General features: G+C 54.6%; 3 protein-coding genes across 5 annotated transcripts; all 3 read left to right on the forward strand.

Moving 5' to 3' along the window:
- The first annotated feature begins 232 nt into the window (after positions 1 to 232).
- On the forward strand, positions 233 to 18537 carry GBA2 (glucosylceramidase beta 2). Of its 3 annotated transcripts, XM_065657001.1 has the most exons (17): positions 233 to 417; positions 4387 to 4478; positions 4699 to 4814; positions 4910 to 5128; positions 6573 to 6812; positions 7389 to 7491; positions 8808 to 8961; positions 9247 to 9372; positions 9476 to 9660; positions 10006 to 10110; positions 10758 to 10865; positions 11838 to 11989; positions 12134 to 12240; positions 12387 to 12529; positions 12832 to 12947; positions 16541 to 16732; positions 17619 to 18537. In XM_065657001.1, exons 1-17 carry the CDS (start codon positions 233 to 235, stop codon positions 17844 to 17846), a joined length of 2571 nt encoding a protein of 856 aa, XP_065513073.1. In that variant the 3' UTR covers positions 17847 to 18537. The 3 variants fall into 3 exon arrangements, with proteins under 3 accessions (XP_065513073.1, XP_065513074.1, XP_065513076.1); XM_065657002.1 differs by lacking the exons at positions 233 to 417; positions 4699 to 4814 and having other exon boundaries at positions 4398 to 4478; positions 9458 to 9660; XM_065657004.1 differs by lacking the exons at positions 233 to 417; positions 4387 to 4478; positions 4699 to 4814 and adding an exon at positions 6086 to 6288 and having other exon boundaries at positions 5068 to 5128; positions 9458 to 9660.
- Positions 18538 to 21770: 3233 nt separating this feature from the next.
- LOC136002169 (avidin-like) lies at positions 21771 to 23208 on the forward strand. The gene is made up of 4 exons (XM_065657005.1): positions 21771 to 21878; positions 22009 to 22219; positions 22681 to 22801; positions 23083 to 23208. The coding sequence occupies exons 1-4, from the start codon at positions 21807 to 21809 to the stop codon at positions 23126 to 23128; spliced, it is 450 nt and encodes a 149-aa protein (XP_065513077.1). The 5' UTR covers positions 21771 to 21806; the 3' UTR covers positions 23129 to 23208.
- Positions 23209 to 23622: 414 nt separating this feature from the next.
- LOC136002334 (avidin-like) lies at positions 23623 to 25021 on the forward strand. Its single transcript, XM_065657260.1, has 4 exons — positions 23623 to 23694; positions 24161 to 24371; positions 24797 to 24917; positions 24988 to 25021. Exons 1-4 carry the CDS (start codon positions 23623 to 23625, stop codon positions 25019 to 25021), a joined length of 438 nt encoding a protein of 145 aa, XP_065513332.1.
- The last annotated feature ends 732 nt before the right edge of the window (positions 25022 to 25753 follow it).

The following is a 25753-nucleotide window of genomic DNA, read 5'->3' on the forward strand; positions in this document are numbered from 1 at the left end:
AAGTCTCGGGTTCTGCTCGGCAGCGCTCGGGAAGTCTCGGCAGCTCTCGGGCGCCGCTCCCTCGGGCGCCATTGGGATCGCAGGTCGAGCCGGCGGCGGGGCGGGTCCGACTTTCCGGACGCACTCGGCGGCGCGCCGGGCGCCGGTGCTCCGGGGGCGGGGGCGGGGCGTGACGGGGCGTGGCGCGGCAGCGCGCGCGGTGAAGAGGGCGCGAGCGGGGCGGGGGGCGGCGATGGCGGCGGAGGCGGCGGCGGGGCCGCTGGTGCAGCGGTACGAGGGGGCGGCGCGGGGCCGCGGCGTGGCGGCGTTCGGCTGGCGCGTCTGCCTGGCGCACCGCTTCGAGCAGCCGTGGCAGCCCTACAGCGCCGGCGACCTGTCCCTCCGTGAGATCCTGCGGCACATCGGCCTCGGCTTGCGGTACGGGGGAGGAATGGGGGGAAACGGGGACCGGGAGCATCCCGGGAGGTGGGGGGGACAAGGGGGTCTCGCGGGGGTAGGGTATGGGAGCACCGCGCCGCGGTTGAGCCCCTCGGCGCTGAGGGTGGCTCGGCCCGGGAGGCGGCGGCGGTGCCCCGCTGCACGGAAGGCAGAGCACGGCGGATCGCGGAAGGCCCCGGGCTGGAGGGAGCCGCTGTCTTCCCGCCCCGAGCTGTCAGCACCCACCCGCCTGCCTGGCGCCAGCACTGGGAGCACTGGTGCAGAGCGTCTGAACCTGGCTTAGGGGCAGCACCCAAAGCTCACACTCCCCCAAACCGAGCAGGAGCTGGGAGGGCTTGGGACATCGATTCTAGGGGTGATGGCGGGGGATGGACCCCCATCTCGCCCCCCCGAGGCTTGCTGCTGGTGCCCAGCACTGCCGCATCTTCCTCTTGTCAGGTGCTCTGGCCCTTCCATAAGGCGACTTTTGGCAGATGGAGATTAAACTCGAGTTTAATTGGGAGGGTTTTTGAAATGCTGTGTGCTGTGGCAGGTTTGGGAATGGGCACTTCTCTCGAATTTGTGTTAGGGTGAGCTGAGAGTAACCAGGAAAAATGCGCATGAGAAATAGGCATGTTATTTTAACCTGTGGAACTGCTGCCTGCATGCTGGTGGTGTTTGTGTTCTTTGAATATTGAAACTGATGACAGTGTGATTTATTTCCTTACGCTTGCTTTATCTCTCCTGCCTCCATTTTCTGAGCTTTTTTCCTGCTCGATGTCCTCAGAGGCTGCTGCTTGCAAAGCTGGTTCCTGCAAAGCCTGATGAAGGACGAGATAGCAAATCGCTTCGGGGTGCAAAGCACGCCAGTCTGACCTGAGACATCCCTGGCGTGAGCCTGGGCTTCAAGGAAGGCAGAATGTGGGTTGTGAGCGGGAGATAAAAGTGGCTGGAAAGGCTGCCACAGTAGGTTGGGATGAGCTGAACACGTGGAAATGCATGAAGTTCTGGTGGGGTGAGTAAGGAGGAGAGGTGATCGCCTCCATGCAAGTTTGGGGAGGCCACTCCTGGCCTGTTCTCACTGGGGTCTCAGGATGGAAGTGTCTTGTATCGGTCCTAGAAAAAGGCTTTAAGGGCTTTTCAGGAAGAAGCTAATAGTCAAACCACCGTATCTTCCCCTTGTACAAATTTAGGCGGTAATTTGGTTGTGATCTCAAAATACTTGTGCAGGGCAAAGCTTCATTTTAAGGAGACTCCAGCCTAGAGAGTGGAGGAGAGGAAGGGCCAGAGTGGCGAGAAATACCTGCTTGGGTTTGAATTTAAGCCCGAGGGCAGCCGTGTTGGCTGGCAAAGGGCAGCTAATGCAGGGATGTGAGGCCGCGTGGGAGGCTGCATGCTCCTGGCATTGGTGGGCAGCCGTGTGTCTGCCTGGTGGAGGCAGCCAGCTGGATGAAACCTGGGTGCTGGTGCTGCAAGAGGAGCCTGGAGCTTGGTCCCACAGCACGGTGCAGGGATCTGAACCTCTGGAGCCCTGTAGGTTGGCGTGCCCTCTCCCAGATGACCTGTGGTGAGCAGCAGCCCTTCTCTTTGGGGCCTCTGTGCCAGAGGTGCTCTCAAAGTCTGGCATGACTTGGTGCATCAAGTGTAGAGTGACCTGATGCAGGTGTTTGTAGCTCCTGAGATGGCTGGAAGTGCCTTGGGGTTGCTGCATGTCTCCAGCTGAGGAAGTCTAGGACCTGCAGGGGAGCCATCACATCCTGGGTTGACGTGGCATTGTGCTGAGTTAACCCTCTGGCTGATGGGTGTCCTCTCCTGCTGTACCAGCCCCTGCTGCAGTTGGCATGGCCGGTGGCATTGATAGCCCTGATTTGTGATTTTTGTTAATTAAGGCTCGTTGGTTTAACTCCTGCGAGAGGACACCCACAGCTGCAAATCTGGAAAGAAAAGGTCATGCGAACATTTGGGCTGGGGTGGGTGCAGGTAGGTTTCCACAGAGGTGGCTGGTGTGCCATGGCATGGATCCAGAACAACTAGGTGATGTCTGGACAGGTTTTAAATCCACTGCTAATTTGAAGGGAAAGAAATACTCTCTGGCCCTGGCAGAGCTTTTGATGCTGCAGAACATGAAGACTTTCTCCTGGCAGAGCTATTAATAGCCAGCTATTGGGCACCCATCACCTTTTCCTTTTTGCTTGTGCGATTTTGGCGGAAGCTGGCAGGGGAAGAATTTGCTGCTGAGATGGCAAAACAGCTCAGGCAGTGGCTGCTATAAATCTCAAACCTCTCCTGCTGTGTGCTTGTGGAAAAACTGCTTTCTGAAATCCCTCTGCCACCTCTTTCCCAAGGTGCTGAGATTCCCCACTGGGCCATGCTGCAGCCGCTCTGCCTGGGTACCTTATTTCTCATCACCAGAAACCTGCTGGGGAAGCAGCTGAGCTGGTTCCATGATGCTGGGTTAAAAAAAAAAAAAATTAAAAAAATCATTTCCTTGAGAGGGAGGGAGCACGCTGACAAAACCTTGCCTCAGCAGCCTAAAGCCAGGGCTGTCTCAGCTGGGAGAAGAGCAGTGGCAGCAGATGCAGCTCGAAGATAGCAGCAGGCCTTGATTCAGAGCAGTCATGCAGGACAGGCTGGTTCTTGTGATGCCCTGGACCTCTGCAGGCAAAATGTCCTTAAACAGTCAAACATGAGGGTGAGTACACAGGAGTGGAGAGCAGGCTGCCATCAGGTCCTGTGAGACTGCGACTTGGAAAATGTCACCCTGAGAGGGATTTGGGGACTTCACATGTTGGCGAATAAAGGTGAATGTCCAGTGACCATGCAGCTGAAAAGGCAAGTGTGGGTGTGTGGTTTTTTTGTTGTTGTTTTTTCTTTCTGGGGAGGAGTGTGTAGTAGCAGGGAGTGTCATGGAAGAGCCTCTCCCCCTTGCTCCTGGGGGTACATGTTCAAGGGTTTCAGTGCTCACCCACTGCCCATCATCTGGGCTCTGCACCCCACGAGCTGTGAGAGTGGGACAGGCTGTGGGCTCCTGGCAGGGCTGGGTTTCTCCTCTCTGCAATGCAATGTCCATGGTTGTAGATAGCTCAGGGATGTTGCCCACTGCAGGGGTTCCTGGCACCCAGAGCCATGGAGCTGCCAGTTTGGTCTTGCCTGTCTATCTGCTGGCGAAAGTTCAGCAGCCCCTTCTGGTCTCGTAGTTTTTTTCCATATGCTAATTGTCTCTGTGTAGAAGATTTAATTTGAGGCAATTCATTAGCAAAAGCCAGTCCTTTACGAGAGCCGAGTCGGAGCCCAGCCCTGCTCCTCTTGCCCAAAGTGGTGCTGGCACACCCAGGTGCAAGTGTGCTCCTGCTGGTGTGCCTCTTGATTCCCAGGCCTTTGGGTGAGAAATTGTCTGATGGGCATTGCCCGGCTGTGCTTCTGGTGTGTGAGCAGAGGTAGGTCCCCAGGATCCTGCAGACAGACAGCATCACCTTCTCCAGGGCAAGGCTGCCCTGTGCCACCTGCCCCTGTGGATGTGGCACTGGGATGTGGTAGGGCCGTGTGTGACAATGGGGACATGCAAGAGTAAGGCTGACATCCCAAAAGCTGATTATGGTTTCCCTGGGCTTGTGCCTCCACTCTCAGACCTTCCTTAGCGGGACGTGCCCTGCCAGGCATGGAGGTGGTGGTGGTGGTCCTTGTGTGTATTCCCACTTCTCCATGGGCATCTGGGAGAGCCTTCTGTCCCTGCACGAACTGGCTGTTGGAGTGCTCTGGTTTTGTGCTGTGCCCTTGCAGGCAGCCCTGAACTGCCTGTGCTGTGCCTGCTGACCGATCTGCGCTGCAGGTGGATGGCAGGGGCTGCCACCCCATGCAACCTGGGACACAGGTTCCTGTTGTACATCTCTACAAGAGGGACAGCTGCAACATGTGCTGGTCACATCCTGCCCAGTGACATGGGCTCTCATACCTCTCTTTCCCTTGCAGATACTTCAGGTGGTGGTACAAGAAGACCCGCATAGAGAAGAAACCTGCCTTCATTGACCTCTTGTGTGCTGTTCCTCTGCAGCAGATCTATGGTCAGCCTCCAGTTTGGGCACTGGGGTGGTGCAACACCCAGTGTGCTGGGTGGGAAGGGATTCACATGGGCCCATCGAGGTGCAGGAGGTGGAGAGTGGGTCAAGGGACTTCTGGGGTGCGGGCAGTGCTGAGGGGCCCCCAGAGCTGAATGTGGGGCTCTGTGGGGCAGATCCCACCATAGAAAGGAGCAAGGGTGTTAATTTCAGGTGTCTTTGCCAGGGTGCCCACTGGGCGGGATCGGGGGAGGCACCATCACCCGTGGCTGGCGGGGCGAGTTCTGCCGCTGGCAGCTGAACCCTGGCATTTATCACTACGAAACAGTCATTGCTGACCAGGTAGGTGCTGCAGGGTCTGCGAGGGGTGGTGTGAATGGTGCTGAGACCTCTGCTCTTGGGCTTATCTCACTCCCTCCATGTGCTCCTCTCCCCAGTTCACGGTGTGCCTGCGTTGCAAGGAGCAGACAGTTTACCAGCAGGTCCTGTCTGTGGAGAGACCCAGCACTCTGCAGGGCTGGAACTGGGGCTACTGTGGCCACTATGCATTCTACCATGCCCTGTACCCTCGTGCCTGGATGGTCTACGAGCTCCCAGGGCAAAACGTGGTGCTTACTTGCCGCCAGATCTCTCCTGTCATCCCCCATGACTACAAGGTAAGGAGGTGATGGCTCCACAGTGTCTGCAGCCTGTTCCATGGGAACTCCAGGCCACACCGTACTGCAGCAGCGTGACTCTTGTGGAGCAGGTTGGCAGGGACTTGGCAGAGCTGCTTGTATGGGAGGGGGAAAGAATTGACATGACAGACAGGGCTGTCCTGTGAGATGCTCCCAGGATAGGTCCTTGGCTGGCTGAGCTCAGTGCATCCCATTTGGGTAGCAGAGGCTTGAAACTGCTGGATTTTTTGACGCTTGAACATTGGCCATGTGTCCAGGGATGCTGCAGTAGAGGAGTTCCTTGTCCCTCCTGCCCAGCTCAGCATTGCCTGAAGACTTCCAGGCTTACCACCTTGTTAATCATAGAACAGTTTGGGTTGGAAGGGACCTTCAAAGGTCATCTAGTCCAACCCCCCTGCCATGAGCAGGGACATCTCCAAATAGATTAGGTTGCTTAGAGCCCTGTCCAGCTGGCCTTGAATGTCTCCAGGGATGGGGAATCTGCTATTGTTTCCCAACCTGGTCTTTCCTGTCCTAAGACCCCGTCCTTAGTGCCAACTGCCAGGTGTGTGGCAGTGGGACCCTGGAAGGTTTTGCCTCTCCTGGGGCAGTTGGTGCTGGAAGGGTTATCCCTTTTTCCTTGTGCTTGGCTCTGGCAACTTCTTCTTTCACCTCTGACATGTGCTTTGACTCCTTGTACTACTTCTTCTCTGCCTTTGGTTTTGTCCTGCGACCATCCCAGTTCCTCTGCACCCAGAGTGGCCGGTCCAGAGCTGTGACCTTACTGCCTGGAGGATCCAGCGGTAACATTTTGGGAAACCCTCAGCTTGGACTTGTGGATTAGTTTGTTGGCTGGGTGTTCCTGAGAGTGTTCTAGCTGGTTTCTGTCTGCCTTCCCTAAGGGAAGAGCTGCCTATTAGATGGGCTTTCCCAACATTTCCCTGTCTTTCCGCTCAGTAATGCTCCCAGGCAGGACAAACCCCAGCAGCAATGCGGAAGCTCCAGGACAGCAGTGAGGGATGCCTCGCTGCTCCTGCAGGCTGCTCCTGCTCACTCACAGCCCCAGGCGAAGGCGGGAGGCTGCGCTGCCAACAAGCCTGACCTTCCTGTTACCCCAGCGAAGCACGCGAGCCTGTATCAGCCTGTTGAGTAGATGGGCGGTGAGACACTCCTCTGAGCTGTAAATGCTGCTTTCCACCTGTGCGTTGGCCGGTGTGGGGTTTGCTAGCCCAAGGCTTGTGATCTGGATTTTGTGTTACCTGCCCCCTAAAATCCTCCGCTTGTGCTGATGCTCCCCAGCTTGGCAGCAGACTTGGAGACCAAGTTGTTTGTAGTGCTGTTGCTTCTGCATCCTGCATAGTCTTCCCAGCAGCAGGAGAAGTGATGCTCTGATGGCTAACCATGGAGTACCAGCCCTGTACATGGTATTGTCTGTCTCTGCCAGGACTCCAGCCTGCCAGTGGGAGTGTTCATCTGGGAGGTGGAGAATGGGAGGGATGAGGACGTGGATGTCTCCATCATGTTCAGCCTGCAGAATGGCACAGGAACAAAGGAGGACAGGAGTGGAGGGCACTGGAATGAGCCCTTCACCTTCGAGAAGGAGGGTGAGCAGGTTGCTGGAGTCCTGCTGCACCACTGCACACGTGTCAACCCCTTCACCTTCGCCATCTCCGCCCGGGAGAAGGTAAAGAGCTGGCACTGGTGGTGTGGTTCCTGCCGGGGGGGGTTGTACAGCCCCGTTGAATGTGGGGTGGCTGCTTTCAGGCAGCTGGCATGGATGTGCGTGTGGTGGGTTGGGATCGGCACTGGTCCTCAGCACTTGCCTGACCGCTGGGGCAGGCACAGGGGAATGACTTAAAGTCATAGAATCATAGCATAATTTGGTTTGGAAGGGACCGTCAAAGGTCATTTACTCCAACCGCCCTGTCATAAGCAGGGACATCTTCTGCTAGTTCAGGTTGCTCAGAGCCCCATCCAGCCTGACCTTGAATGTCTCCAGGGATGGGACATCTACCACTTCTCTGGGCAACCTGGGCCAGTGTGTTACCACCCTCAAAATTCGCTAAGGCCTCTTTCTTTGGGAGTGGGTGTCAGGAGAGAGTGGGTGAAGCTTGCAGGACAGCAGATGAGGAGGTTTAGAGTTAGCATTGCTGGGTAGCACGCAGGGGATGAGTCTGGGATCCCCGTACTGTCGGAGGTGGCAGGCCTGCATCTGTTCCTCAAAGGTACCAGCTCCTGATGATGCTCTTCCTTTCCCCAGGCTGGCGTGGGAGTCACCCACCTCACGGCGTTCAATCCAGCAGGGTCAGGCAGAGAGGTGTGGCAGGACCTCCTGCAGGACGGACAGCTGGATTCCCCAGCTGGTGAGTCCCTCCATCCTCTGTGGGATGGGTTGAGGGGAGCAGGAGGAACAGGTGGCTGTGCTGGTAGTTGGGCCCAGGGCACACAAGCAAGGGTGGGTTTCCTTCCCTTGGGCCACCTTGGTGCCATAGCAGGAAGCTCTTGGTGATGTGTTTCATTCCCAGCTTTAGCCTGTGTCTGAATTTCCTGTTGCTTGTCGCACTGCCCTCATTGGGGTTCTCCAAAAGCTGTTGCCACCACTTTGAGGCTGCTCTCTGCTATATTAGTTGCACAGGTCAATATCTCGTTAGTCTGTGTGGGCTTGCACACTGAGCTGAGATTTCTGCTGAGTAGCCAGGGTGATGCCCAGCCACCTTCCCTGAGTTCCTATTGCCAGGTCTTCGAGCTGGGGCCTGTCAGATTCATTCTAGTGGGCATTTTGCAATCCTTTGGGTTGGGTGCTGCCATCACTTACTGTTCCCTTGTTACTGCATTGGCTCCCTGAAGGTCTCTGGTATTCCTTTGATACTTCTACATCATCCTCAGTTGTCTGCTCATTCCCTTGGCCTTGAAGTGGGTGGCATCTCCCAGCACTTGCTGCTAACCTCTTCCTGTGATTAAAGGTGACCATTTGCCTGAAGTCTCTGCCAGCTTTTGAACATGGATGATGCTGACAAACTAGTGATGCTGGCACTGGGCCTTTGCAAGACTTCTTGAAGCTTAAATTATGAAATTAAATTATTTACACAAATATTTCTGGAAAACTAAGTTTCCTGCCTGGATGCACTCAGAGTTCTCCAGGCTACTGGGATGTGGTTTTCCTTCATGCTTGCCAGGCATTATCATAGTCAAGATCTGGGCTTCTGTTAAAGTTGTTGCTTTAATGAGTTTACCTGCTCCACATGTCAGGACTAGCATATAATTATCCAGCTGCCTCAGGGCTTTACTTACATACAGGCACAGTTCAAGCACCCTGCAAAAAGCTGGAAACAATGACTGTCACTACAAAGTCACACAGAGTGTCTCTGAGTGCAGTGCAGTTACAAAGTTATGGAGTGCTCTGTCCCTTCCACTCATTCCTGGTGGCTTTTCCTGCCTGATTTGTTCCTCTGCTTTGACTTTAACTCCTCCACCCATGGCAGATGTTTTTTCCTGCTTGCAAAAAGCAGTTACTCACGTGCGGTAATGTCATCACTCAAAACCCTGGGGATGTGCCCTCCAGGTTGCAAGGGGGCTGGGGCATGCCTGAATAGTTGTATCCCTCGCAGGGCCTGTTGGAGCATCAGTCACCCCCCTCATAGGCTTCCTTGGCCACTTGTGAATTTTTTTGTCCTAACAGGTAAAAGCAGCTCAACAGAGAAGGGGGAGGTGACAGCAGCCGCAGTGTGTGCCAGCTGCAGGGTGCCCGCCCGGGGGCACAGGACACTGGAGCTGGCGCTGGCTTGGGACATGCCCGGTATCCACTTTGGCTCCAAGGAGAAGCTGCACTTCAGGTGGGTGGGTGGGTTGTCTCCAGTGGGCTTGGCTCACGTCCCCAAAGCCCCCTTCTCCCTGCCCCTAGGCTTGATTGCCACCTAGGGAGCCTTGTGGCACCTGTTCCCTGTGGCCGTGGCCCTGCCACCTCATGGAGGGGACCTTCTCCGCAGCCATGCTTCTCAACACCCCTGCACTAGCAGTCGTGTTACTGTGGTGTTCACTACAGTCCAGCCCCTCTCCCATGACTGGGTGGGCTTCCCAGCCTAAGCCTATGGTATACTCACCAAGCCCCCTCTCTGCAGGCGGTACACCCGTTTTTTTGGCAGTGAAGGTGATGCTGCTCCTGCCCTGTCACACCATGCCCTGACACACTACGAGGAGTGGGAGAGGAAGATCGAAGTGTGGCAGAAGCCCGTCCTGGAGAACAGGTAGGGTAGATGGGAGCACTCTCATGGTCACCTCCTGGGGCTGGTCCAGAGCAGGAGCATCTCTACCTTGGCTACTGTGGTTGAGTCTCCCTCTTGCCTGCAGCCAGCTGCCTTCCTGGTACAAGTCAGCCCTCTTCAATGAGTTATACTTCCTGACGGATGGGGGCACCATCTGGGTGGAATTGCCCCCAGACTGCTGCACTGAGGACCTGCAGGGGCCGGCGGGGTCTGGCCTCTCCAACCTCCTCCCTGTCCTGCAGGAGTACGGAAGGTTTGCTTATTTGGAAGGTAACTCGAAGGGATGTGATGTATGGTCCCAACTTGGCCCCTCCCTGTTGCTTTCACTGGTGGTTTTTAACCTGCCATGGGGATGCTTTTCACACTCTGATGGGTAGCGAGCAGTGCTGTTTCCAGCAAAACCCCTCACAGGACAAAGTCCTGTAGGATATGGCATGAGGTCGTCTCCAGACCCCTGCATGCTATATGTAGAGAATAAAAACCACTCTAACGGGAGCCCTGCCCATGCTGGGAAAGATCCCACCCTCCTGGGCCATGTGGGAGGGAGGACCTGCCCCTCCTTTCCCTTCCCTGTAGCAGGTCTCACATCCCTCACCGTTTCCCCGGTCCTTCCAGGCCAGGAGTACCGGATGTACAACACCTATGATGTCCACTTCTACGCCTCCTTTGCTCTCGTCATGCTGTGGCCCAAGCTGCAGATCAGCCTGCAGTATGACATTGGTGAGTGACCCAGGAGACCCTGGCATGATGCCTGATGTCTTCACCTAGGGAAGAAGAGAATTTTGGACAGCATCTGCTGCAGAAATCTGTGCCATGGAGCTAGCATTCCCCTCCAGCTTCTCTGCTAGGCCCAGGACTTGCAAACCCCTGACGCTGCTGCCTTTCAACATCTCTTTGCCCAGCACTGGATGACTTCTTGCTGCACTGGGGCTGCACAGCTGGCTCTGCCTGCCCTGGGGGAGTCCCCACTTTTACCAGCTCTGTCTATGCCCCTCGTGGAGGAGAACCATGGAGCTGTTTGCAGACCCTGATGCTTTCTGTGGGCTTGGAGGCTGCTTGGTGGTGGCCCAACCACTGGTAGAACACAGCTCTTTGTTGGGCTGCAGGAGGGCTGAGCCTACTGGGGTTCCCTCCCAGCCCGGGTGCTGCCACCACCTTGCTTAAGGGGGTGGTGACAGTTGCATGTGCCTTGCTCAGAGGAGACTAGGAACAGCCTGGTGTCCCCTCAGCCCTTTGCAGAGGGCTGTGATCTTGCAGCAGGAGCCCCAAAGGGCAACCTGGTGTGCTGGTGGCCCTGCCTTTGCCTAGAGCTTGCTGCTGCAGTGCCTGTTGCCTTTCTCATGTCCCTTGTGCTGTGTCCTCTCCAGCTGTCACAGTGGTGAATGAGGATGTCCAGCCCCGGCAGTACTTAATGGGTGGTCAGACAGCCCCAGTGAAGATGAAGAACGTGGTGCCACACGACATTGGGGACCCAGGTGAGGGGTCTGGGTGGGCTTGCTGTGGAGCAGAGGTTGTGCATGGCTCACACAACTTTCTGAACATGAGCCAGCAGTGTGCCCAGGTGGCCAAAATGCCCAACAGCATCCCGGCTTGTATCTGTACCAGTGTGGCCAGCAGGACCAGGGCAGTGATCATCCCCCTGCACTGGTGAGGCTGCACCTTGAATCCTGTGTTCAGTTTTGGGCCCTTCACTACAAGAAAGCCATTGAGATGCTGGAGAGAGTTCAGAGAAGGGCAATGAAGCTGGTGAAGAGTCTGAAGCACGTCTGATGAGGAGCAGCTGAGGGAACTGGGACTGTTCAGCCTGGAGAAAAGGAGGCTGAGGGGAGACCTTATCGCTGTCTGCAGCTATGTGAAAGGAGGTTGGAGCGTGGAGGGTGTTGGTCTCTTTTCCCCAGTAACAAGTGATAGGACGAGAGAAAATGGCCTTAAGTTGCATGAGGGGAGGTTCAGATTGGATATTAGGAAAATTTTTCACAGAAAGTGTTGTGAAGCACTGGAACAGGCTGCCCAGGGAAGTGGTTGAGTCACCATCTGTGGAGGTGTTTAAAAGAGGTGTAGCTGAGTTTCTTAAGGACATAGTTTAGTGCCAGTGTTAGGTTAACTGTTGGACTTAATGATCTTGAGGGTGTCTTCCAAGCAAAATGATTCTATGATTTTCAGAGAAATTAGCTCCCAAGCTGTGGGAAAGGGGTGTGGTGCATGGAATACATTGTTTTCTGGGAATGAAAAGCTTGGATGAGGTTTGGGGCAGTAATGGAGATCACAGTATATAGACCTTGTACACAGGAGATGGAGGGAAGCCAAGCAGTAGTGGGAGGTGGCACAGGGTGCAACGTGTTATTTTAGTGCTATCTGATCACAGCACCAATGGGACCTTGCTCCCGGGTAGTAAAAGGGATGTTTGTTCCTTGCTGCCCTGCTGCATGTGCTCCCTCCTTGCTTAGCTGACGAGCCGTGGCAGCGTGTCAATGCCTACCTGATGCATGACACAGCCAACTGGAAGGACCTCAACCTGAAGTTTGTACTGCAGGTGTACCGTGACTACTACCTGACACACGACTCTCTGTACTTGCGGGACATGTGGCCAGTCTGCCAGGTACCGGGAGGAGATCAGACCATGGGGCATCCCCCGCTTCTCACCTGCGTTGGGAGCTGTGTGACATCCCAAGAGGATGGATGCTCCTGAGCAGAGTGTGAGGGGCAGCTGGGGCTGTGTGATCATCTCCTGCCCCTCCCACAGGCTGTGATGGAGTCGGAGCTGAAGTTTGATACGGATAACGATGGGCTCATCGAAAATGGTGGCTTTGCTGACCAGACATATGATGCATGGGTGGTAAATGGAGCCAGGTGAGCAGGAGAGGCAGGTAGGGGTTGGAGGTGGGGACCACAGGGTGGGAAGGTAGCTCAGAGCTGGTGGTGGCCATATCTTCTGGGAGGTCCATGCAACCCAGGGAGTGTTCCATGTTTCTGACGCCGCTCTCCTGCTCTGGCAGCGCGTACTGCGGTGGGCTGTGGCTGGCAGCCGTCTGCATGATGTGCAAGATGGCAGAAGTGCTTGGGGATGTGGAGATCCAGCGGAAATACACGGATATCCTGAGGAAGGGCAAGGAGGCGTTTGAGAGGCTGCTCTGGAATGGTGGGTACTCATTGGTGGGGAACCATGTGTCCCCTGGGAGGGGGACAGCTGTTCCTAGGGTCACGGAGCATTACAGGGGGTGGGGTAAAGAGGGGACATGCCATCCCTCCAAGCAGAGGGGAAGGAGCAGGTACCAGGGAGGGAACAGAAAAGGTGTGGTGGTTTGGGGAAGGAAAGGGAGGAGAACCTTCTGGAAAAAGCTACCATGTGTCTGCCTCATGGGATGGGGTGTAGGGACAGCATATGTGAGCCAGGGTCCTAAACTATGGATTTAAAACTGTTTTCCTGCCTTTGTTTTCCAGGTAAATACTACAACTATGACAGCAGTGGGAGCAACACCTCCAGCAGCATCATGTCAGACCAGTGTGCTGGGCAGTGGTTTCTCGGGGCCTGCAGTCTGGATCAGGGGGAGTTTGAGGTAAGAGAAGGGGCAGCCTAGTGCAGGGTGGATGGGATGGGACCTGTGCCTGGAGGAGAGCAGCAGGGCTGGCACGTGGTGTGGGTTGAGCTTTAGGGGCTGGTGTGGGGGCTCCAGCCCGCTTCCCTGCAGTGGTGCATGCTTGAGTGAACGTTGCTGGATGCGCATCTGTACAACCCACGTTAAACCAAAATCTGCTCATAAAGAGGCCATGCATCAGGGGTGTGTAACCGCGGTCAGCTCTGGCGTGCTTGGAGGAAGGTCCTACTGGGGTTTACTCTCGAAAAGGTGCCATTTGTTTAAAAACAGGAGAAAAAAAAGTTTATGAAACTTTTTCTTAATGGAATTTGCTGCCCAGTTTAAAGTCCTATGTAAATATCTGCGGGAACTAAGGCTTATTTGGGGCCTTGAAGTCTGTTGCTCTTCAGCTGCAAGACAAGAATTGGTTGAAGGCTCTTCATGTCTGATGGGATGGTAAGAGCATCTGTTGGCAATGCAATACCTGGAACAGAACTGAGAAATGGAGAGCATTGTATGGATTATTTATGACCCACAGGCAGTTGTCAGACCAAAGTTCTCTGTGGTGGTAATGGACAGCAAAATGCTTTGAGTGACTGAAGGAAGGAATGATTGTCTGTGTGAGGGTAATGTACCATTTCACTGTCTGTTGGTACCGGAGAGGAGCTTCAAGTGACCTTTCCTGAGAGCACCTGTGGGATTGCTAATAGCTAAAATAATTTTCCACTAGAATGCTTTAATGCCTAAATATCTAATTCTCTGCGTTCTGAGACCAAACTAACTACAGAGGTAGTGTAGATATGTGTGCCTTATCCCATCAAAATTCATAAAGACATTGTTCAATCTAGTTGACATTTAGGTCTGAGCCTGGCAGGCATTTTCAATAATATAGATTGTTCTGAGTCCTACATGGAATATGTTGGGAGGAACAGAAGGTTGTGGGATGTCATTACCCAATGCCCTTTACCCTGGAGAAAAGAAGGCTCCAGGGAGACCTTATTGTGGCCCTTCAGCACTTAAAAGGGGCCTATAAGAAAGATAGGGAGAGACATTTTAGCAGGGCCTGTTGCGACAGGACAAGGGGCGATGGTTTTAAACTAAAAGAGTGGAGGTTCAGGCTGGACATGGTGAAGAAATTATTTTTTTTAAATATTTTTTTTTTTTTTTTTACAATGAGGGTGGTGAAACACTGGCCCAGCTTGCCCAGAGAGGTGGTGGATGCCTCATCCCTGGAAATGTTCAAGGCCAGGCTGGACGGGGCTCTGACCAACCTGATCTGGGTGAAGATGTCCCTGCTCATTGCAGGGAGGTTGGACTAGATGACCTTTGAAGGTCCCTTCCAACCCAAACTATTCTATGATTTAACGACAAAGGGGTGCTGGTTGTGCCCTCCTGCATTTATCCCAGTGTGGGTCCCTAGAGCTGGGGGTCTGGGGCTGTGTCTGGGTCTTCAGGCAGAATCTGGCCCAGACCACATGCAGTAATACCCAAACATCCCTTTTGAGGGGAAATGGTAGACCTGGTTCAGTCCAAAAATCTCGCTTGCCTTTCCATAGCCTCAGACTTTTGTTGCTGAAGGTGGCACTCTGCTGGCTAGAGAGGTTTGAGCTCACTGGAGATGCGACTTGTGAACTTCTCTCTTCTGTTACTATGACGATCAAGGGTTTTTTTCCATGTATTTTGATCCCTTGCCTGGTAGGCATCATTCCTGTTTATAACCTCATTAGCAGATTTCCTGCTGTGTGCACAGATCAGTAATGAAATACAAAGTAGGAAAAGCTGTAACCCCAGTCCTGAAGAAACTGTACCCCAAAACCTTCTGCCAGAGATGACTACTTCACGCTACCCCTCTTCTGACCCCTTCTCCCTAATAGCACTTGGGACTGATCTCCAGAACCACACTGGGAAAATGACCGTGTGGGATGCTTGGCTTCAGCGTAGATAAAAGTGATCTGCTGACTTTCATTTGAACCTACCAATGCTGTTTGGTCGGGCTGCCCATGCTGCCTTGGCAAGCTCCAGTCTGGTGTCATCACACCTCCTGCTTCCCCTGGCTCTGGTGGCACCAGACTGGCAAGAAAGGTCTGGCAGGTCCCTGCGCTGCGCTGAGGAGCTCGGGGCTGCCTGGCTCTTCCCTTTCCTGCAAGCAGATGTCATCACTGCTCTGCGACATGGCTCCTGATCTTGGTCACCCTCCAAAGTTCTTGTTATGTCCGTTAGGTGGGTGTGGGATGGTGAGGAGCCAGCCCTCCCCTTACAACATCAGCGAGTCTGGAGCTGTGCTTTTCTCACTGCGGTGGTGACTCCCGCTGTGCTGACACTTCCTAGTTCTGTTACCGCTAACGAAGGCAGTGCAGAGCTTTAATTACTTCCAGCTGTGCACAGAGGCTTTCATCTGAATGCAGTCCTCACTGAGTTGCTGTTCCACTGCTCTCTGTTTGTCTGGCAGGTGTTTTCTTGCTCAGGTGGGGTTGGTTGGGATTTTTTTTTTTTTCCTGGCTTGTGGAGTTACTTTTTCTTTTTACATGAAACTTCAGTTTGTTCTTGTAACTATTTTGAGCTCTTGGCCTTAGTTTGCCAAACAACTTTTTTTTTTTTTTTTTCTCCTTATCAGAGGGGAGAGGTTTTTACTTCCTCCTGATAATCTGAAATGGCTGTTTATCCAGTGAGCACTATTGACCTGTGAGTCTTTAACTTTCACTTGGGATAAAAGTTTCAAATGTCTCTTACCTGATGGTTTTCTGTGTCTGGTATCTCGTGCATCTCAGTCCAACCTCTTCATCCCCATGCTGCCCCTTCTCTCACCTCAAACTCTCCTTGGTCCAGGCCATGAACTCTTGCATCATCATCCAATTACAAAACTGGAAGGATTAAAGTGCTTTTGAAATCACTCAAAACTAAGCCCTTTTTGTTTTTCCCCTGAGCTGAAGCTGAATTTTTTTTTCTTTCAAAAATTCCCAGCATTTACCCAAACAAACCTACTGGTATCCACAACATTGGCTTTGCCGTAATCTTCCTCTTTGGCAGGAAGATAGCTCCAGTCTCGCTGATTTCAGACTGTCCTTTGGCCACTTCTTGCCAGTGTCCCACCTATGGCAGGCATTGCAATGCCTCTTGTAGCTGGTGCAGATGGGCTGAGAGAACAGCACAGTGGTTTTACCAGGAGAAAGTCTGAGCCTCAAATAGTTGTTAGCCTGAGAAATGAGGAGTGGTGAACATACACCAAGATGAGGATGTTGTGGTTGGCCGGGCTTCTAAAACAAACTCACAGGAGATGAAGGGAGTTTGGCCAGTGACTAAAGGTGAGAGGCTCTGACACACTAGTTGGATGAGCTATCAGCCTCCCTAGGAGGAAGTTCAGCATCTCTTCTGTTGAGAAACTGCCTTTTTTTTTTTTTTTTGTCTTTTCGGGGAAAGGGGCTTTTGCACTTCCTCCTGTTATTTTCCTGAGGTGGCTATTTACTGAGTGAGCAAAAGTGACCTCTTTCTAATGGAAAACTTAACCCTGCTCCCTGGAGATCCAGCCTGAGGGGTCTGCATGAATGCTGAGCCCAAAGCCCTCTCTCTCTGTCCAGGTTTTCTCCAAGAGTCATGTTGTCAGTGCACTCAAGACCATTTTTGAGAAGAATGTCATGGGCTTTGCTGGTGGCACCATGGGAGCGGTGAATGGCATGAGACCCGATGGGGTGCCCGACACCTCCAGCGTGCAGTCCAGTGAGGTGTGGGTTGGCGTTGTCTATGCCTTGGCTGCCACCATGATCCAGGAGGTGAGTTGTGATGCTGCTCCCCTCGGCATGTGCCATCTCTACAGAGGGATCTGGACCAGCTGAGGCCAATTGTATGAGGTTCAACAAGGCCAAGTGCTGGGTCCTGCACTTGGATCACAACAACCCCAGGCAGCGCTACAGGCTTGGGGAAGAGTAGCTGGAAAGCTGCCTGGTGGAAAAGGACATGGGTGTGTTGATTGACAGCTGGATGAACATGAGCCAACAATGTGCCCCGGTGGCCAAGAGGGCAAATAGCATCTTGGCTTGTATCAGTGTGGCCAGCAGGACCAGTGCAGTGGTTGTCCCCCTGTACTGGGCACTGGTGAGGCTGCACCTCGAATCCTGTGTTCAGTGTTGGGCCCCTCACTACAGGAAAGACCTTGAGGTGCTGGGGGGAGTTCAGAGAAGGGCAATGAAGCTGGTGAAGGGTCTGGAGCACAAGTCTGATGAGGAGCAGCTGAGGGAACTGGGGCTGTTCAGCCTGGAGAAAAGGAGGCTGAGGGGAGACCTTATCACTGTCTACAACTACCTGAAAGGAGGTTGGAGCGTGGAGGGGGTTGGTCTCTTTGCCCAAGTAGCAAGTGATAAGATGAGAAGAAATGGCCTAAAGTTGCACCAGGGAAGGTTTACATTGGACATTAGGAAAAATTTCTTCACAGGAAGGGTTGTCAGGCATCAGAACAGGCCGCCCAGGGAAGGGGTTGAGTCACCATCCTTGGAGGTGTTTAAAAGACTTGTAGCTGAGTTTCTTAAGGACATGATTTAGTACCAGTGTTAGGTTATTGGTTGGACGTGATGATCTTAAGTGTCTCTTCCAACCAAAACGATTCTATCTCCTTGTGCTTTCATGGTCAATGGGCTAATGGTCATCTTCTCTCTGCTGCAGGGGCTGGTGGAGGAAGGCTTTCGCACAGCTGAGGGCTGCTACAGAACAGTTTGGGAACAGCTGGGCATGGCTTTCCAGACACCAGAGGCCTATCGGGAGAAAAAAGTCTACCGCTCGCTGGCTTACATGCGACCCCTCAGCATCTGGAGCATGCAGTTGGCCCTGGAGCGCAGAGCCAGCTGGGCTCCCGCTCCTGCACAGCCCTCCCAGGTCCCCATCCCTCTCTGAGCCTGGTGGCACTGAGCAGGGAGTGGGTGTACCCAGGGGCTGTGGGGGGCCTCAGCTGGTGGGCAGGGACTCTTCCCTCCCCGTCTTTGATAATACTCACATTGCTGGTTTCCTTCCCTACCTCCACTACATGTCCTACACCTCAGGGGGCTTCCACCCACCCATGCTGAGCACGATAGGGGATATCAGAGGTGCGGGTCATGTCTCCTTGAAGAGGAGAGGGGTGGGATAAGGAGGCACTGCTGAAGCCTTTGCCTCCCCTTCCCCACCGCTCAGGGCTCTGACAGCTTGCAAGACCCTCAGCCATTCTCCACCTTGCCCAGGAGTCTGTAGACCTCTCTCCTGCAGTCAGTGGGCTGGATAAGGTGGGAGCTGACCTGCAGGGGGAAAAAAAAAAAAAAAGTGTGTGTGAGGACATTGGACTGGTGCACCCAGGCATGTAGGTGCTGTAGTTGTCCCTCCTTTCTGTGACACTGCAAACACAGACTGGCTCTGCCCCAAGGCACCAGCCCCAGGAGAGCCTGTGGCAGATACAATCCCTGGGGAGCCCTGTCTCTCCAGCCTGTGACAATCTGAGCCCAAGCAGCAGGTCCTGGTCTGGTTCCGTGGCACCCCTCCCTGCTGGTGCTGGGAGTGGGCAGTGGAACATGTTTAAGGGGATGAATCATTTTAAGTTTATAATAAATTTGTCCAGCTGTCTCACCTCCTTGTGTTCTTTCTCTGCCCTGGGGCCAAGCTGGACTGGGGAGCCACTGCTGTTCCTGCTTGTCTTCCTGGGGTGGGATGGAGGGCTGAGGATGCAGGGAGGGGGCAAGCCCTAGTTGCAGGCTCACTCTTGTGGGGAGCAAGATGTGCCACCCCCAAGATGTAACGGCTTGCACGACCTGCCCCTTGCTCTCTGCTCTCCTGTCTGTGAGGCAGGGGAAGGCAAGGAACTGAGCATTCCTCCTGAAAATGGCTCTGTGGGGAGCAGCAGTGCCCCAGGCCTGGCTCTTGACTGAATTGTCTCCTTCTACCCAGGATTGAGTGCTTTGCTTCCTTTTCCTTCTCAGCAGCCTTCTCTATGCAGCCTTTGAAGGCTGCATCTGTCTGGCTTTGGGAAGGTGGAAGGGGGTCCTGCCCCCAGGTTTGACTACGAGCTCTTTCTGCCCACTTCAGAGCTTTTTTCCTCTAAAGCTCTCACCCAAGTTCTTTCAGGGCTGGGGTGGGAAGCAGCCTGTCCTCCCCACTGTGACTGTCCCCCACACCAGCCCTTGCCTGCCCTGGGAGCTGGTGCAGTCATGGCATCACCGCGGTGGCCTGGTGCTACCCACAGGTGATAAATGGCCTTTTCTTCACTCCCTGGGGGAGCGTTCTTGATACGCCTCGGCAGAGGAATAATAATATTATCCGGGAAGGGCAGGTTGTCCCGGATGTGGCCTCCCTGGACCAGCTGATGTTGTCTCCCACGGCAGAGCCCACAGCTGATGGAGAGGAACGGAGACACTCTCCATTAGGGTCACCATGGCAAGGCTGGAGGGAGGTGGGGGTGCTGGGGCACCAGTGCAGCTCTCCTGGGCTGCCCAGCTCCATTTGTCTTGTGTTGGCAGCCACCAGGGAGGGTGACATCCCAATCCAGCTAGCAAGGGAAAAAAGCATGTGCTGAAGCCAGCACGGCTTCTAATCGGACTGAGTTTTAGTGCTGTGACCCATCAGCATCGCCCTTTAACCCCCAGCAACAGCCTGCCTGCAGACTTTCTTTCAAAGGTTGGAGTGCTCAGTCTGTATCAAGGGCTGTTTCTGCCCTTTCCTCCTCTTGACTTTATCATCTCATAAGACTTGTAGCTGCTTTCAGCAATTTCTACTTGCGTGTGTCTGCTGGCTGGGGAGACAACCCTTAGTTACACACATGATTTTCCCTAACATTTGCCTGTACTGCTGTTTTTTCAAGGCTGACTCAATCCCAGTTTGAGCAGCAAGTTTAATCACTCAGTAACCCTTTTCCTTATTATTCATTAACCCTTTCTTGACCCCTGGCATGCACAGGTTTAAACCACAGCCCTGATGACTTTTAGCTTCTTCAGCACTTTCTGCTTTGGGCTTCTTCCCTGCCTGCCCACTCCCCCTGCCCATTCCCTGCTGCACCAGGGCTCAGGCTGGCACCACAAGTCTTAGCTGTGGTAATGATTGCCAGCCTTGAACTGCTTTGCTGGCTGCCCTTTGGAAGGCGCAAACCCTGGGAGATACCCTAGCTCTTGGCTTGTTTTGTTTTTGACTCAGCTAAGACTGGTGAACAAATTCACCTCCTTGAGCACAGAGATGATCTCTGGACCTGCAAGATACACTGCTGGGCTAGGGATTGTTAAATACAGGATTATAAAAGGTTATGAAAGGTTATGAGCAGGTGGCAGTGATATTGTTTGTGCGATGCAAGAGTAAACCTATGGTGTTAAATGAGCTGTGGGTGGCCACCAGCAGTGGTGACAGCCTGGGGACTTTGTTTTGCCCATCCTTGTGCTCACCAGTGGCCACAGGGTCACTGCAGGAGCTCCATGAACCAAGGTGATGGACAGGGGATGATGTCAAGGTGGTGATGCCGAGGGAGTGATAGCGAGGGGGTGATGGCTTCCCCTCCTGCTCCCTGCAACCTTCCCAGACTGGCCGTGCCCATTACCACGAGCCACAGCCACGCTCCAGGCAGCACCTGTCAAAAAAAAAAAAAAACCAGCCAAGCAAACAGCAGCCAGCTGTGTGGGAAAATATACCTTGTCATGTAGTTATTTTCTAAAACAGAGGGAAGCAAACACCGGGGCAGGAATTTCCCACAAGCAGCTCTGGCCAGGGAGCTCCTGTGGGCAGGAGTGCAAGATGGCCATGGGGCTCCTGCAGAGAGGTTGTGGGGGGTGTTGAGATAGCAGCAGCAGAAATGCAGCTCCCCAGCCTGAGTAGTGATGAATTTTACTGTTGGAGAGAAACTGGAGCTCAAATGTGAGATTAAAGGGAAAGCAAAAATTTGGAAGTGTTTCTGAGATATGGCAGAGGGTTGTCTTCTCTCCATTTAAAGAAAAAGAGCATTTTCTGATGAATATGGCTCCATCAGCTCTTACTGTGATGACTGGGGGAATTAAAACACACATATTTTAGGAGACTGCCTTGAAAATACTTGAGGAATGGGTGAGAAACTCTGGTGAAAACTGAGCTGCTTCAGCCTTCCCGGCCAGCAACAAATAGAATGTAAGCAGAATTATGTAAATACATACTTAAAGGTATTTAAGAATCCCTGTGTAAATAGAATTTTTGTCAGCATTAAAATGTGACGTCCAAGATATTCAGGGAATGTTTGTTTTTAATAAAAAAAAAAATTTCCTCCCGACAAAAGCCAGCTTGTGAAAACAGCAACAAACCTTCATGCCAGCCTCAGGGGAGAGGAGACCGGGTCCTTTGTAGCCTTATCTTTGGCTGCTTCAGTACCAGAGTGGGATAAAGCAAAGACACGAAAGGAGCCCAGTTCTAGGTGGGTTTGCAGGAGGATGCTGGGTGAGGAAGAGCAGGATGAGGCCATGTGCTGCGGCCAGTCCTGGGGTGCCTTGGGTTTAAGGCTCTTTGCAACCTCTATGCATCCTGGACACTGCAGTGGGGTGGCAAACATGTGGCAGAAGGGACAACAGCCTCTGAGAGGGATTTTCCCCAGCTGAGCATCACTCCTGGCAGTGACTGACCTGCAGGAGCCTCCCAGTGAGGTGCCAGGGAAGCGTGAGTAAGGAGGGACAGTTTCAGCTGGAACTTCTGGGAAAATCTGTCAGTAACCACCCTTTTCTATGTTTGGGAACTGCAAATTTGGAAACACCCAGATTGCACAATGCCCTATCTGGAAGTGCCACCCGCAGCCCTGACAGCAATAAAAAGACGAGGGAGCAGGCACCTCAGCAGAGCCCTACAAGGAGCACATCCCTGCGTGCAACAGCTGTCTGCCTGCTAGAGATGGTGCAAACGACTCCTTTCCTCCTGGTGCTCAGCCTGGCCCTGGTGGCTCCCAGCTTCTCTGCAAAAAAGGTAATGTCAGGGCTGGGATGCATGGGGCAGGGTGGGCAGGCGGCTGTGTCTCCCAGGGGTCCCTGCTCCTGCTGCCCTGTCTGTGGCCAGACTGTGCTGTGGCACTAACATCGAGTCCCCTCTGCTCCAGTGTGTGCTGACCGGGCGCTGGATCAATGACCTGGGCTCCAACATGACAATCGGGGCTGTGAATGGACGAGGTGACTTCGCTGGCTCCTACCACACAGCTGTGACAGCCACCACAAACAAAATCCGGGTGTCACCACTGCAAGGGTCCCAGCACAACACAAACCAGAATAGCCAGCCCACCTTTGGCTTCACAGTCAACTGGAGCTTTTCGGGTGAGTCTCCTTTCCCAGCCTCCCTATTGTGTCCACAGAGCTCCCTTGCCCTCCCAATTTTGTTTCCAGTGATGCCCTGTCCTCCATGTGGTGTCCTTGATGCTTTATGCCCTCCCCTGCAGTGGTGATCCCCTGCCTTCCCCTGCACTATCCCCAGTGCTCTCCCATACCCTGTGGTACCCCTGATGCTCCCCCATCCTTGACCCCGGAGCTCTTTGACTGGTGTCACCTCCCAGTCCCAGGGCACACAGGCTGTGCTAGGGGCTGAATCCCACTGCTGTCTGCCCATCTCCATGTGAGACTCCCCAGCCCTCTGACCCCTCCTGCCTGCTTTCTCCATCACTGCTGTCCGCAGAGGGCAGGGACAGCCCTGGTCTGCTGTGCCCTGCCCTGAGTCACAGCTCTGCACTGACCTGCAGCCCTGGCCATGCTTACAGCCACCTCCTGTCCTGTTCCCGCAGATGCTGTCACTGTCTTCACGGGCCAGTGCTTTGTGGATGAGACAGGGAAGGAGGTTTTGAAGACCATGTGGCTCCTGAGATCACGTGTGGACAACATCAAGGATGACTGGAAAGCCACCATGTAAGCCTCCTGTCCTTGCCACATGCGGGTCCCCTGCACATCCCCAGGGTTGGGTCTCTCCCACCCTGCTGTGCTGAACACTCAGCAGAGCTGCTGCCAGGGTGTGGGGGTGACTGAGGATGGGGTACTCATGCATGGCCCCTCTGGGGGTCCTACCATCGTGCAAACACTGCTGAGGGGTGGGAGGGGGCTGGATGTGTGTTCAGGACCAGGAGGTTGCATTTACCCTGTGCAAGGGTGCAATTTCCATGCTTACATCTCCTCCCTCTGTGTCCCCACAGGGTTGGCATCAACGTCTTCACCCGCCTGCACTCACAGAAGGAGTGAGGGTGACAGTGCAGGGGTTTCTAGGCCAGTGCTAATGCTGGGATTATGAACCCCCATCTGCTGCTCCCCCACCTGCTTCTAATAATAAAGCTTTTCTGCAAACACCCACCTGGCTCCTGTCATGTCATGGCTCAGTGCCCACATTCCCCCGCCCCCTCCCAGCATCCCATGGCCTATCCTGTCACTGGCCCGAGGCCCAGTGTGTGTCCCTGCTGTGACATCCCCATGGCCCAGGCTCCTCCATCACGTCCCACACCACCTCACCGTGCTCTCTCAGGACCCCCACCTTGCCCAGGGAGCAGGACCCTGCTCAGCCTGGCGTGCTGCCCAGTGGCCTGTGTCCCACCGGGCTGGCCCTTGGCAAGAAGCCCAGCATGGGCGGTCGCTGCCCAGCTACAGCCCCCTCCACTACAAAAGAGGTTGAGCAGACCTGGGGCAGCAGCGCATGCAGAGCTCAGGCACCGTGCATGGCCTCCACTGCTCCTTCTGCCGCCATGAAGAGTCTCTGCTGCTGCCTCCTGCTCACCCTGGCCCTGCTCAGCCACCACACCGCTGCTGCCAGGAAGGTAAGGGCAGCCGGGGGGCAGCACCCGGCCGGGGGCTGCCTGATCCTGCTGTGCCATGCCGTGCCATGCTGTGCCGTGCCACCCCTCGGGTGCAGCATGGACAGCTGAAGCGCTGCCTGCTCCTGCTGCTCTGTACCTTACTGTGCCATGCTGTGCCACTCCAGGGTGCAGTGTGTGTGACCATGGGGGCTTCCAGCTCTGGCTGTGCCGTCCCCAGGGATAGTGTTGGTCACCTACCCCATGTATGGGGGGTACCCATCACCCCCAGCTCTGCCCTGCTCTGCCCTGCCACGGGAGAGAGAGGTGATGGTAGAGCAAGTTCCCATCCCACTGGTCCCAGTTTCCGGGCAGAGGGGCCATTCCAGCCCTCAGACACATGGGGCACATGTCCCATCACCCCCGCAAGCTGCAGTGGGGGTCCTGGTTCGGCACTGCCCATGGCACTGGCACAACCCCCGGTCTCCAGTGCGACCTGCAGGGCCTGTGGAGGAATGAGCTGGGCTCCAACATGACCCTCTCAGCCCTGGATGCAGCTGGGACCTTCTCAGGCTCCTACCACACCGCTGTGGCAGCCACCAACAAGCAGATCCTGGTGTCGCCCCTGCAAGGGGCCCAGCAGCAGCCCGGTGACAAGGGACATTCCACCTTCGGCTTCACCGTGCATTGGCAGTTTGCAGGTACAGCAGTATCCAGCATGGCAACCTAGGTCAGCCAGTGATTCTCTACCCGTGCTGGGAATGAATTTCCCTCCAGCTGTTCCCTGTATCCCCTGAGGCACCCAGAGAAACCCTGGCTGCAGCCACAGACCAGCCACACACACTCACTCCTCCCATGAGATGTGGCGGGGGGATGGCTGTGTCTGGAAGAGCTGGCAGGGGTGTCCATCTGCCTGCTCAAGGGACATGGCAGGGACAGTGCCTATCTGTCTGTCCAGGTGATATGGGAGCAACCAACCTGGGTAATGTGTCAGGGAGATCCATCTGTCTGCCCAAGGCATGTGGCAGGGGGTGTCTGTCTGTCTGTTTGCCAGGATCAGCTGGCTCAGGTTCCCCTGTGTGGAGGTGCTGCCTCTGAGCCCTTCTGCCCCCTTGAACCCTACCAGACTCCATCACAGCCTTTGTGGGTCAATGCTTTGTGGACCGCCGTGGGAAGGAGACACTGGAGACCACGTGGCTCCTGCGGGAAGAGGTCCCATCCCGCAGGGACACCTGGAAAGCCACCAGGTGAGCCCAGAACCTGCCCTCCCATCCCACAGCCCTGCCTCCTCTCCTGCTGACAGGGCTTTCCTTGCAGGGTCGGCACCTCCATCTTCACCCGCGTCAAGTGATGGGGACAGGGACTGGATCTCCCTGCACCGTGCTGCCTCGCCTGAGGCTCTGTGCTGCCACAGGCCCCCATGCTGCTCCCAGCATCCTAGCTGGGAAACACACCCTTGTCCTGCCTGGCTTCCTCACAGTGCCTCTCAGTGCCTCCTAGCATCCTGCTGTTGGGCCCCCCTTCCTAAATCTTGCATTCCCTGCAGATACAGCCAAATAAACATTTCTGTGCCTGGCAGAGATCTGTACACCATGTGTCCCTCGGGTGTAAGAAGCCACTCTGTGGTAAGGAGAGGTGAGGGGCAGGTGGTGGCTGGGGGTGGGTGGGGTGGTGTTTCGGGGGGTTGGGAGGGATGGGGCTGGAAGACAAGGGAAGGACAGCAGCTGGGTAATTCCATTTCCTGACCATGGCTTCAGGCCTCAACAGGTGCCTTCTTGCCCGTGCACCTGTTTGGGGCACCTGCAGAGATCCTGTGGTGAGTGTCTCTGGGCAGCATCCCTGGTGTGGAGCAGTGTGTTGCCCCATGGCTGGGGATCAGGATAAAGGCTGCATGCAGCCAGAACATTCACCTGGCCTCATCTGGCATCTCTGCATGCCAGTCTGCCTCATCTTCCCATTAAACTTCATTTCCAGCTACTGCTCTGGATGAGGGGCTCAGTCCTGAGTGCACAAATGGGGGAGGTCTGGGCGGCAGACCCCACAGAGGGGACCATGGGCACAAGCTGGGAGTCTGAGGTGTTGA

This window comes from Caloenas nicobarica, chromosome Z (assembly GCF_036013445.1).
Source record: "Caloenas nicobarica isolate bCalNic1 chromosome Z, bCalNic1.hap1, whole genome shotgun sequence".
NCBI lineage: Eukaryota > Metazoa > Chordata > Aves > Columbiformes > Columbidae > Caloenas > Caloenas nicobarica.